Genomic DNA, 12871 nt, shown 5'->3' with positions numbered 1-12871 from the left:
CAGGGTTACAGAAATCAGTATATTCTACTTGGACACGTCTGCACAAGTCATTGCTATTATACTAAGAAATCACCTTTGGAAGTTACAATTTATGCTATTTTGGATGCTCTTAGTACCATATTGCATACATGTATACATGATATTAAGAGTGCAGAGCATAGCTTTATCAGCAAGTGAACTGACTTGTTGGCTTTCAATGTGTGAAGACAAGAAACTGACATAACAGATGATACCTGATAACATCACAGCTGTTAGTGTTTTACAGGTTTTGTTGTTATAGGCTTCCAGAGCTGCATGCAGTGGACGTTGGTTTCTTAGATGGCTGCCCTGTGCCAACATTAGCTCTGATATACCAAGTGAGATTAATGCCTGCCTGCCTTTAGTTGACGTATTTGTCTTTTTGCATTTGTTATTCCACTTGCTTGCTTTCTGCTTATTTTCTTGTGTGTGTGTGTGTGTGTGTGTGTGTGTGTGTGTGTGTGTGTGTGTGTGTGTGTGTGTGTGTGTGTGTGTGTATTATGGCTGATTAAAAGTGTTTATGCGTGTGTGTGTTTGTACATGCATGCGTGTACGTGTGTGTGTGTGTGAGTGTGTGCATGCATGTGTGCTCTTAATATTTGTTTCAATAACATCTATAACTTTGTCTACTTTAGGATTAGGGACTTTATGGATTTGTCATTTTTAGACTTTCTTATCTACCCACTTTAATTAAAAGTTTGGTGGGAAACAGTTGCTTACAAAAAATTATCTTTCTGTGTGAAAGGGCCAGATATCTAGCAAGTTGTCAAATCATAAAGACTTACCTATCCAGCTTAAACTTGACTTGTAGTTTATGCACAGCAATTGTACGCAGCTAATAAACAATTCTAAGAAGACTAGTTGGTGAATGTTGTTGAATGGAGTAGAAGGCTTGGTCTGTGAAAGTTAATAATACTGTCTATGTGTATGGAATTGTTGCTGTTAATTAAGCCAGTCTTCACAGAAGTCGCTGCTTTCAAGTGTGCTAATAAGGATGTAACAGACAGTAGTATGCTGAGTATTGGTCTTTTCACACTACACTCCAAAGTGCATTGAATGTGCATTGGTGTTTTCACACCTAATGCGCATTGGCTGTCAAATTGCATTTATCGTAATACGGATTTGCTCAAACGACGTACGGAGGTGGTTTGAAGTAGATTCAATGCGCATTGGCGGCTATACGTGGCACCACGCTATCCACATAGCTCTTCATGTCAGTAGGCAGCAGTAGATCTATGTTCCCTCTCTATTCTGTGCTTATGGCATAGATGGACGTAATGTAACCAAAGATAGAGAACAATCTTGGTGAAGAGACTGGCAGCCATGATGATCACAGGTTCTAATGCATGTTTATGACAATTACATGGTTTGCGCTTTTCTAGTGTGAAATATGTTAATGCGCATTGAATGCACAACCAATTCACATCTGCTGCGAAATGGATTGAATGAGGTTTGATGTGTTTCAAGTGTGAAATGGCTATATGATTGCTTTACATTTTGGCTATAACGGTGATGGTACTACAGAGAAACTTAATGAAGATATTGTGGTTTGTCTGAATGGTAGTGATATTACTAATCGTACCCTGTGTCAAATGAATATGTAAATCATGGAAGAAGAAATGATATCAGGCACGTAACTCGTAGCTATCAGATGGTTGCATTAATTAATGTAACATTTTAGGTTCTACAATGTATTTTTTACCTAGAGGTGATTTTAGTGTGGAGTTTGTGTGGTTTTATCAAGACTGGGAGATATCACTAATGTTGTAATAGAACTTCATTTGAAATATGGAAATTAATGTCACGGTATCGCTTTTTTGAGATAGGAGATGCAGTTCAGAACAGTTTTGGCTAACTGAAAGTATATGGTTACTGAGATAGCTAGTTTTTTGTATCAAACTTGTTTATGCTTCTCTTTGCTAAAGTCTTGAAGAAACTTTATTTGACGTCACATTTTATCTGATACAACAATTTTCCTTACGGGTGACAGGCATTTGCAGGTTATTTTGAGGCAGTTTTTCAGTAGCAACAGGATTGAGTCTGCTTGGACTCTTGCTTGCCATGCTGAACTAATGTCGAATTGAAGCTGGGTACTTTGAAATGGTTGGAAACAGGAGCGGCAGAGTGTATTGCGTGTTGGGGGTGAATTAGAAAGTATGAAAGCAGCACTACAATCTGCACATGACCTACCATACATAAGAAACATTGGTGGGAATTTATTTTGGCAATTTGCTAAGAAATTGATGGAAAAAGCACATTGGCGGATTCTATTTTGGCAGTAGGACATAGTTGTTAGATAATGCTAGGTGTACGATATTCCCACCTACTAGTTCTAATAAGTACCCGCGTCATGGAGAAGTTTGCAATTGACAAGCAGCATGCATTCATGGCCATCACATTCCATAGCGTACTGGTCTTTAGCGATAGCTTCACGGCCTCATTTTTATGTCTAGCCTCCTTGCTAGACAGGGTATATGCACAACATATGGCAAGCAGGGGATACCATCTTGTGGCCTCATCCACGTGATGTACATTGCCACATCGCAACATAGTCTTGCATCGCCAGACCATCTCTGCCATCATCACCGGAAATATGATGGCAGAGATGGTCTGGCTATGTAAAACTAATTGCACCAGATGCCTAATTCATGTGGGTGATGACGTCAACATATTCCAGTGACTAAATTAATAACGGATTTTATATTGGCGCTCATTGAAAAATTTGCCAATCTGCCAAAATAAGTCCTCACCAATATTTCATTTTATATGGTATAATCAAATAGACAGTCACTTCTATCATACTTTATAGCGCCTAATTTTGTGAGTAAACTAACATCTTCCCAAATCTATATATAGCATTACTATCAACAGTTAATGGAAATCGTTTATTTGATAAGATTTTGCGAACATGAAGCATAAGGCAGTTACTAGTATTCAGTTTTTCTGTGTCATGCTACTCTGTTAGACAGTCTTCAAGCAATGTAAATAAGAAAAATTTTCTCTCTGACACAGATGCAACAGTTTGTGTACTTTTGACAGTAGTTCTTTATATATACTAGTACAGTAGTTTAACGCCACACAAATAGTAGGTATGCTGTCACCGTCTTGACGTGAGGAGATGCCTTTCGTATATTGTTAAATAGAAGCCTCAGCTGCACCCCAAAACGTTCCATGGCAACAGTGTTCTTGTAGCACAAAGAACAAATTTCTTTCTATTTTTTCTCGTACGTATCCCATTGGCTGTTTTTAACAAGTGTGCTTCTAACCAGCTTCACTTTTCTTGTCGCTAAACCTGTCATCTAGCTCTTCAGTCAAAGTAAATCACACGCATAAATTATGAATTGTCGGGAAGTGTTGGAAATATGACTTCAGAGTTTATGCTAACATTGGTATTGATATTGCTTCTCTTCCAGTCCCCAGTTGAGGGAGCCCGAGTCACCTCACCCCCTCACCCCTCTGCCGCCCCTAGCTGCAAAGATATCTTTCAGAGACAAGCAATGCTAACAGATTTTTATTAGTAGACTTCTCCCCCCTCCCCCGCTCTGCCACTTCTAGCTGCAAACATATCTTTCAGATACAAGCAATGCTAACAGATTTTTATTAGTAGACTTGCACAAAGTTATTTCCTTTAGGCAAGCAATTGCTATTGCTTGTGATGCACTGTTTTCTAGTCTGGTTTCCTAACTCTTAGACCACAATGGTAATAAACTTACTATTTAAAAGGTGTAAATATTGAGAGTGAGAACGTATTCAACTGGAGAGAAACACTGAGTTATTTGATGAAGACCGATGTTAATGATAAGCCAGTTGTTATTTAATCATGATTGGCTACTTTGTTACGTACTCTATTTTGCTGGCAATTTTTCTTGATTGAACCATATCATTGACACCATGAGCTCATCACGTGCACAACAAACAAGAATGTCGAGAAAACAATCCGTGTAATGTGCTTCTTCTCTTGCTGGCTAGCTCGGAATAGTCTCGAACTGTACTTAACACCGTCTGCCGACTGCTTCTTCCACCAACCGCAAACAGGATAGAAGCCGATTCTAATGCTCTTACAAATTTGTCTCAATTCCTCTTGACAACGCCGGAAGGGTGGTGAACAATATACCGCCAACTGGGTGTTATTCCACACCACCAGTCACTTTGCTTCCTCTCACCCTAGAGCCTGTGTTTAAACCAATCAGCACAGTATAGACGTTATTCGAAGTCGTTAAATCACGAGAGAAGAAGAGAGTGCATGGATCACTTTTTTTTGTTGTGCACATGATCAGTTTGTATTATCAATGATATGGCCCAATGAGCAGAGACTGTCGGCAAAATAGCATACATAAGAAAGTAGCTGGTCAAGGCTAAATAACCACTATTAGTCTATGTAATGATAATCTTGTATTGTCATACTTATAGACTGTTGTAAGGGTTGTTGCAACTAGTCAAGCCAGTGGTGTAAGGATATGAGGAAGTTCATGATTACTATGACAAACAGCATAGCAAACACGCCATCTGCAAAGGAGTCCATAGTTCATGTATCTTAGCACTTACTACACTGTACTAACCAATGTTTCTTGTTGTGGCAATGTTTGAAAGTTTGCCTGTTGCCGTGCTGCTATATTACACTATGTGTATATTAGAACTTGTGTTTATGTAGGTCAGATGGCATATCACTGATATGTACATGCTTGTTAGAAATTAATAATGGGAATGAAGTCAAAATAACAGGCAGTTGCTAATCTCCTGGCGGGTGTTTTGATACTAAATTGATAGGTTGGACAGTTTTTGCAATTTTATTGTCAGAATTATTGCTTCAGCATTAGAGGAGGACATTATACATATGCTATAGCTTCCAGCTATGAATTTGCTCAATAGACTGAGACCAAAGTAGGATGAGTCGCTGATGCTTTGAAACATTTCAGTTTTATTGTCCTTCAGCAATTGTACATTATGGTGTTGCTGTAGGTACACACTGCCAGTTTGGTGTTTATAATTATTATGTGTTAACATGTGCTAGGTAGTTGGTTAGGCATTAAAATCCTTCGGGTGAAACGTAGCAACTCGAATATATTTGGGAATGCTGAAAACACTAGAGGCAACTCTTGTTGATTTTTGTGTAAGCAAGGAGACATTCTTATGCTGTTAAGATTTGCATGAAATTTTTAAGAGGCATGATCAACTGTGGAGCAGTCTTGTGCATAGTATAATTTCTGAATATTTGTATTTTTACAGAATGTGAATGGTCGTCATCTGAAGGCATATGAGCTGATGATGAAAGATCGAGACCTTGGGAAAGATATCTGGAGCTCTAGAGCTGTGGAATCTGAAGCTACCATGTTGATACCAGGTAGCTACAATTTTTTGTTGTTGAGATTTACCATGTGGTATTGTGCTTTTGCACTTAGCCTTTTTTGTGTGGTGAATGTGTTGTTGGGTGTGTTGGGTGTACTGTACTGTTTGGAATGTGCACACGTAATGTACACACAGCATTAATGAGAGGTCACAGCTGTTTGTTTATTGTAGTTCCTAAACCTCTTGGTGGGGCATTGGTTATCGGTCAAGAGTCAATCACTTACTACACCGAAAAGAGACACATTCCTATTGCTCCGCCAGAGTTTATGGTGAGAAAGTTTAACAGCTATGGCAATGTTGTACAGTTAGACGTCGTTACTCTGACAGCCAATGATCCAATACCTTCACGTTCTGCCAAAGGTACACGTGAAACCAATTTACATGGGTCACTCTTTTATTTGTTACTAATAATCAGATAGTTGCATTAGTCGAACAGAAGCCAGCAAGACAAACGTGGTCATAATAACGACCAATGCTGACTGCACGTTGAGATTTGTGATGAAGGAAGCTTAACTTTGGTGTTGTTTGCCTAGAATTCGAATGGGACATGTCCAATTGTGCATGTGAAACATCTCCCTGTATGTCGCTGCTTGCAATTGGACAAATGACGTCTTAGTTTGACGACACCCTGAAAAATAAGAGACTATCTTGCCAGCACTTATACTGCTATTTTGCTGCCTGCAAGCTCGATCCGTCAGTTGCTCAAGTTCAAGAGTCCTCTAATCCTGTTGATGACATGGACTTCTCGCGAATGTAGTACTGTTGCACTCTGTAGTTTGCCATTCTTGAACATGAAAACCTTTGCAAATTCCTACTATGGGTCTTAGCTATGCAGGCTTGTTTGTTTCGTGCATCAATATCCATGTGTACGCCATTTCTACTGCATTGGGCATGTGCATAAATGTACATTTTCTAAAGCATATGTTAGCTTCAACCCCTCCCTCCAGTGTTTATATGCTCGTCAAACTCTAGGCAATTACAGACGCCTTAGAAGGAAAATGGTGCCTAAATTCATAATACTGCACAACAATTCACTAGTCACTTAAACAGTTTGTTTTATGATTAGCAGATATGTAATCAGTACGTTTACTGTACCTTGCATGTGCTGGTGCTACACATGATGCCTTAAGGTTTGAATTGCAAAGGAAACGAGTGTGGTGCTGTGCTTCCTCCCATTTATATGTTAGAGAATTCTTATAGTAACAATAGTTGTCAGTCTATTCTCGTAATGTACCTATTGTTAAATCTTAGGAGTTGAAACGTACATCAGAGGTTTAATAATGATCTTTCTGTTTCAACAGTCATGTCCAGTTGTTACATATGGCAGAGTGGATGCTGATGGATCACGGTATCTTTTAGGAGACATGCAAGGTAGACTATATATGCTTCTGCTGGATAAAGATGAACAAATGGAGGGCACAGTGCAAGTTAGAGAGCTGAAGATCTCTGTGGTTGGAGAGGTTAGTTGAATTCTAACTGTTTAGTATTAGTGTTACTGTTACTGTTTTTTGTAAATGTTGAATGCTTGCTTGCTTTTGAAATATGATTAGTTGATTGAAATCAGTTTCTTGAGTTGTGGTAAATTTTGTTGAGGGAATATTGAAAAGGGATTTTTACGAAAATGCAAGGTACACTTTGGTGATAGTTCTAACTGCTCTGATTGTATTAGCATCTTTTTTTGTTAATTGGAGTGAGCCTTGGTGAGACCCTTCCTGTGTGTACTGTACTGTGTTGAGATGTGTGTGATGGTACGACCGGCCGAAAATGACTTTGATTTGAGCCAATCACAGACATGATGGTTTGTGATGTTACAGTGCAGGTTTAAGTGTAATAGCTGTACAGCTCTCCAGGTTGCTGTGCGCCATTCCCATGGAACTATTAAGAGAATTTGAAAACAGGCTTGAGCTCCTAGAGATGGCTTGACAACAGACTGCGGCCAAGATGCAACTAAATGTGAGAACACGTTGCTTTTACAAAGAAATTTACATTAGCGCTACATTTAGCTACTACGCTGTCATGTTGTCCGTGATGTCCATGCAAACACGCATTCAGTCTGACTGTGACTATGAATTAATTGTAGCTTGATTTGAAGCGGCTAAACTTTAATACACACGTAAATTTCTTTGTTAGAGTATGTACACTGTGAGCAATCACGCCAATCTAAACTAACGCAAAGTGATGTGCGTTTTGTGTTGCAGAGGTGTACTAATCAGTTGTGTTTGTCTACATCTAAACTCGAATTTCTTCTATACAAAACCCTTTTACCAATCACTGTTTCGTGTCTTTTCTCGGCTTGCCCCAACAATGTTTTTTTTCATTTTAACTAGTAAAAATCTTTCTGGACGGAGCTACAAATTATGCCTTCAAATTGGGGCACGTTACCTGGAGAGACGATGATTTTTAATGTCATGGCTCTGGTTTTGAAGTGTAGTGTGATGACACTAAGGACAGTTCCAGTTAGGAATACTTTATACAATGTGATTCAGACTCAGAGGCAGGCTGTAGATATCTGTGCACATGTTAGACTTGGACTGCATAAGATGGGAAGATTCTGTAATTGATGGTTTGTCAGCTGCTGTTTTAGTAGATCTTGGTTTCTAAAAGGCAAGTGATAAAAGGGCACACCACATTTGCAGTCTTGTTCTTGTTCTTGTTGTTAGAATCAAATGCAGTAATGTATGGCAACACTTATTAGAAAGGAAGTAATTTGTATGCTATCGTCACTCTAGTGACATGCCCCAAGTTGGAAGCTTAATTTCTTCGTCCAGAAAGTATTGTACGTATAAGGAGGTTATATACTAAGAAGCTACTAATAGAATCAGGGCAGTTAGCACTAATATTAGAATTTTGCTTGTATTTACTGATACGTGAAATGCTACACAGTAGGTATAGTAGTGAAGATGGTCACGTGACATACGACCGTACGTACAACCTGCTAGGCAACTGTGTAACACGTGACCAGATAAATGCCTTGTATGTTCAATATGATGGACGTGAATTAAGCTGCATATGTATAGCTATGGCAATGGAGGGTTTGCACTGTAGTGCTTCTTCATTTGGTGGTAGTTTCTTTTAAGATATGACAATTTTGGTTAGTCTTTAAGACATAAAACTTAGTAATGTAATTTTCCAATTAGAAAATGATGAATAAGGCTTTAAGAGTGTTTTTGCTTTTGTGGATGCACTAAGTTTGGTTTTCACAATGCACTGGGCAGGTAACTTAGCCTGGTTTGGCTAATTGAATCGCTTATGTTGATGTTTTGACTGTATGCTGTTGTTACTGAATGGAGTATAGCTATTTGTTTGTACTTGTTGCTGTGTGGTGTCTTGATGTGATGGAATGGCAATAGACAGTTGTATCACTTATAGTTGCTTCAGTTTTTATGATCTTCAAATTTAGTTAATTAAACCATACTGTAAATCAATAAATTTTTGTAAGCCATTTAGTTCTGTAAAATTCTTAAATTGCAAAGAATTTAGTAACTTTTGTAACCCATATATATCCATGCACGTACAGTGCTGTCTGAATTATCGTCTTCATTGTTTGCGTTGGGCAGAAATGGCTTTCTCAGCTCAGGGTAGTGTCCTGTCAATGAATTGGCATTTGCAAGCCAAGAAATCAGAGACATGATGAGAATGAAGTAGGCACATCACAGGCCTACCTGGATGTTGATTGAGCCTTGTCACTTCCACGCATGTCATGTGTTCAAGACGCATGAGGAAACTTTACGAACATTTGCTTACGAAGTAGAGTTTGCAGCAGTTTACAGACATTTGTAGTAACAAACATGTATTGATTTACAGTAGTCAGGTAATTTTTTATTAAACTGCTTGATACTGTATTTGCTCATTTGAATTATTAATTGATGGCTTAATTGTCTAATTGATATGAATGAATGAATTAATTATTAATTGATATATTGATAGGGAAGTAAACTTTTGTTTATTGGTAAGTACTCTATGAATGTTTTACAGGTTGTTGTTGCCAGATGTCTGACTTATTTAGACAATGGTGTTGTGTTTGTTGGCTCAACATATGGAGATTCTAATGTCGTGAAGGTTCTGCTTTGTAATCATGATTTGCATTCTTCTGGAACTACTGAAGTGTTTGTGATTTGGTTAGCTCATGCCAGAATGTGATGAGAATGGATCTTACATTCATGTTTTGGAAGTTTTTACAAACTTAGGTCCTATTGTTGACATGGTGGTAGTTGATTTGGATAGACAAGGCCAAGGCCAGGTGAGATGACCTGACTGTAGCAATGTTCTGACATAGTGCATCGTAGTGTGTTATGTGTAAGTCTGTTTTTTTGTTCACCTGTTTGTGGTGTCTGTTCTTGTGTTTTTGTCTTTGTCTGTCTGTCTGTTTATCCATATATGCTTGATGAAACGTAATTACTGTTTGAGTTTACCTAGAGATTACATGGAAAGCAAATGCTTTTTAAGGAGTGAACAAGACAGTCAATTATTCTAACGAGCAATGCATATGTAGTCTAGTTGCTGCGGGGCTCTTTGTTCAAAGAAAAGTTTATTTATTGATCAGAGGAGTTACATTGCTGTAGTTGAATGGCAATACATTGTCTTCGATGAATCGTAAAATCTGCAGATTTGCGTCTTTTATACTTGTGCTACAGTTTTGATAGTTTGTTCAATAAGCTGATGCCTTATTTCTCTATCTACCGAAATGTTTAATTACTAGAGGAATGAATAGAGAAGCATTATACAGTGCTACACCCTCGGCTTGTGTACATGCATACCACATGGCGCTAAGGCATGTGAAGCAAGAGGCACAGAACGCTCATGCATTTGACACCGTTGAAAATCCCTGCACGTAGGGTTATTACGTCTACCATATCCGTCTAACCGCAATTTTGGTTGTTGTAATAAGGTGACCCCAGAGCTGCCAGAGCCAAAACAAAACATTAATGTTGGAATACATGCACCTGCACATGTAGATTAGGCATCTGTTTGCTCTGACTTTGGATACCATAACAAAAAGAATAGAGTCGCACTAGCGTACTTACAGGTCAGCCACTTCGTCCGACAAGCAGACGCTGTCATGGACAATGTACTTTCCCATTCGCAAATTCCCGTCAGGCACCACATTTCTGTTGTGATTTTTGCAACAACACAATTTTGTTGGTGGGAAAACATACACGTGCAAATGTAGACTGTAGGCGTTGTTTCTATGTGCTAAACCCATAAAGCAAAGGAATAAACACCATCTACAGGCCGGACGCCCGATGGCTGAATTCTTGTAGCAGCTACACCAAACAAAGAGAGGTGGAGCCTCATGTTGACATCACATTCGTCTATTGGTCAGTAATGACACCACTTCTCGTCTATTGGCGGGAATAGCTTCATTTGCATCTGTGCTAATCGAGTATAAATACGGTCAGTCGGTCATTGAACGATTACTATACCCTTAGCCCGGAAATCTGGGCCTTGGGTAACAAGGAATGGAGTGTAACCTCCAAATACCAGCTCTTTAGAGTAATTGTCATGCTTGGTGTCATCTCTCCTTGTTGCATATGCTCCGTCTGTGTTTGCAGCACAAGATAGAACATCATGGCTCTAGGGATGGGAAACAGTAACATCCAATTCAACACTTTCACACATTTAGGATCCGAAACAAGAATGTTTGTTCTGTTGTTTGAAGTGGTGTAGCTATCCTTAGGTTCAAATTCTGATGCATCTTGTAGTTTGTCTGTTTGTCCATTTGTCTGTTTGTCTATCCGTCTGTCTGTCAAACGTGAATTATTTATGCAAAAGCACAATAACCGCTAATTTTGTATGTCCTTGAAGTCCTTGTAGATCAACTACTACATTTCCTGAATAGAAAAGTTTAATGGACATACATGTAGGATGTATGTATGTCTGTCTGTTTGTCTGTGTATGTGTCTATCTGTCTGTCATCATATATTTGATAAATTACAATTTAGAGTACATGATGGCTTTATACATCTACAATTGTTCATTACTAAAGCTACTTTCATCATTATCTAATCCAAGGCCGCAAGCAGTCTCGCGTAGCCAGACCCTTTCCACCTAGATCCTGCCGGCGAGAAAGGGTCTGTGGAAGTGCTTTATATAGGTTTTTTCTGCTGCCATCATTACCCCACCGCGTTGTGGTGGGGTAAAGAGGTGTTTAAATGGTCTTTGGTGGGCTATCAAATTCATAATGATCACGACAACAGGCATGTAGCAGATGTCATATTGTGACACCGTAGTTGTTTTAGCATTCCGATAACAATAGCACCTGCGGCAGCGAGACTTGTATGTTTGCACTCTTCGTTTGTCTGCACAACAGACAAGCAGGCATAGCTGAAAAATTGCCGTTAGTGAGGTGTGAGTGCAGTTGGAACGAGCAATTAATGGCATGGATGCATGCGTGCTCGTTGTCGTCGTCGTGTTTCAACTGCACTCGCACCTCACTAACGGCGGTTTTTCAGCTACACTTGCTCTTCCGTTGCTCAGACAAACGTATACCGCAAACTGTGAGTCTTGCTGCTGCAGGTGTTGTTGTTATCGGAACGCTAAAACAACTACGGCATCACGATATGACATCTGTTACACATGTGTTGTCATGTTCATTATGAAAGTTTGATAGCTCACTAAAGACCATTTAAACACCTCTTTACCCCACTGGAATGCGGTGGGATAATGATGACAGCAGAACAAACCTATACAACGCACTTCCCCAGACCCTTTCTCGTCAGCAGGAAGTAGGCAGGAAGAGTCTAGCTACGTGAGTCTAGGCCACAAGGCCTGGAAACTTGCAAAAACTACTCATTACATGTATATTGAAGTTCTTCTATTTTTCTGTATATCATTCTCGAGTTACATTTCTGTAGTTGGACAGACATGTTCTCTTCAGTATGTTTTACAGTGTGAGCTGTTGGCATTCCACACTCGTCTGTAGACCTTAGAGAGAGCTGATGTAAGTATTTTTCTGCCTATTGGCCCCAACGTCCAAAATGTTCAAAGACCAAAGGCACTAATCTGACTGCTTCTTCACCAGGGAGATGTTTATTACTGTACTTCTCTGCTTTGTTTGTTCTCTTCGCAATGCCGCTCCTTCTGTTGACACTGAAGAGAATGTAACTTCGCTGCTCCATGGGTAAGCCAAGAACACATCCAGATTTGTTTTTGACCCTGAATCGAAATCTAAACTGCCATGGCTGGGTGATGTCAAATGTTATGTAGTGATGTCGTGGCTTTCGTCTGTGATGCATCTAAAGGCTTCTCTGGCAGTCAGACCAAACATTTGAAATACAGTCATGGGTCCAAACTGGACCCCTATTTGCATGTCACGAGATGGTACTCCGAGCCATCCAGGTTAGAGCAACAATCACCTGGTTGATACAGCCATTGATTAAATTGCATAGATAAACCCGATCTCAAGCAAGCTGCCAAACAAAAATTGCGAGAAACTAGCGCGCGCTTACTCCTGCTTCCTTGCTCTTTCTTGCTCCATCTCTCATACAACTGTTTCGATCACAGAAGA

The 12871-nt window shown here is 39.4% G+C and overlaps 1 protein-coding gene across 1 annotated transcript in view; it reads left to right on the top strand.

Annotated features, from left to right (window-relative positions):
• The first annotated feature begins 285 nt into the window (after positions 1-285).
• LOC134189196 (DNA damage-binding protein 1-like) overlaps positions 286-12871 on the top strand; it is a 32204-nt gene continuing 19618 nt past the window's right edge. Inside the window, exons 1-6 of the mRNA XM_062657437.1 lie at positions 286-356; positions 5245-5359; positions 5536-5633; positions 6666-6824; positions 9340-9423; positions 9488-9604. Coding sequence (XP_062513421.1) covers positions 5281-5359; positions 5536-5633; positions 6666-6824; positions 9340-9423; positions 9488-9604 — 537 coding nt within the window. The 5' untranslated portion in view covers positions 286-356; positions 5245-5280. The remainder of the gene's footprint in view (positions 357-5244; positions 5360-5535; positions 5634-6665; positions 6825-9339; positions 9424-9487; positions 9605-12871) is intronic.

This window comes from Corticium candelabrum, chromosome 13, assembly GCF_963422355.1.
Source record: "Corticium candelabrum chromosome 13, ooCorCand1.1, whole genome shotgun sequence".
Taxonomy (NCBI): Eukaryota; Metazoa; Porifera; class Homoscleromorpha; order Homosclerophorida; family Plakinidae; genus Corticium; species Corticium candelabrum.
The sequence above is the reverse complement of the archived record's forward strand: the minus strand, read 5'-3'. Positions and strand labels throughout refer to the sequence as shown.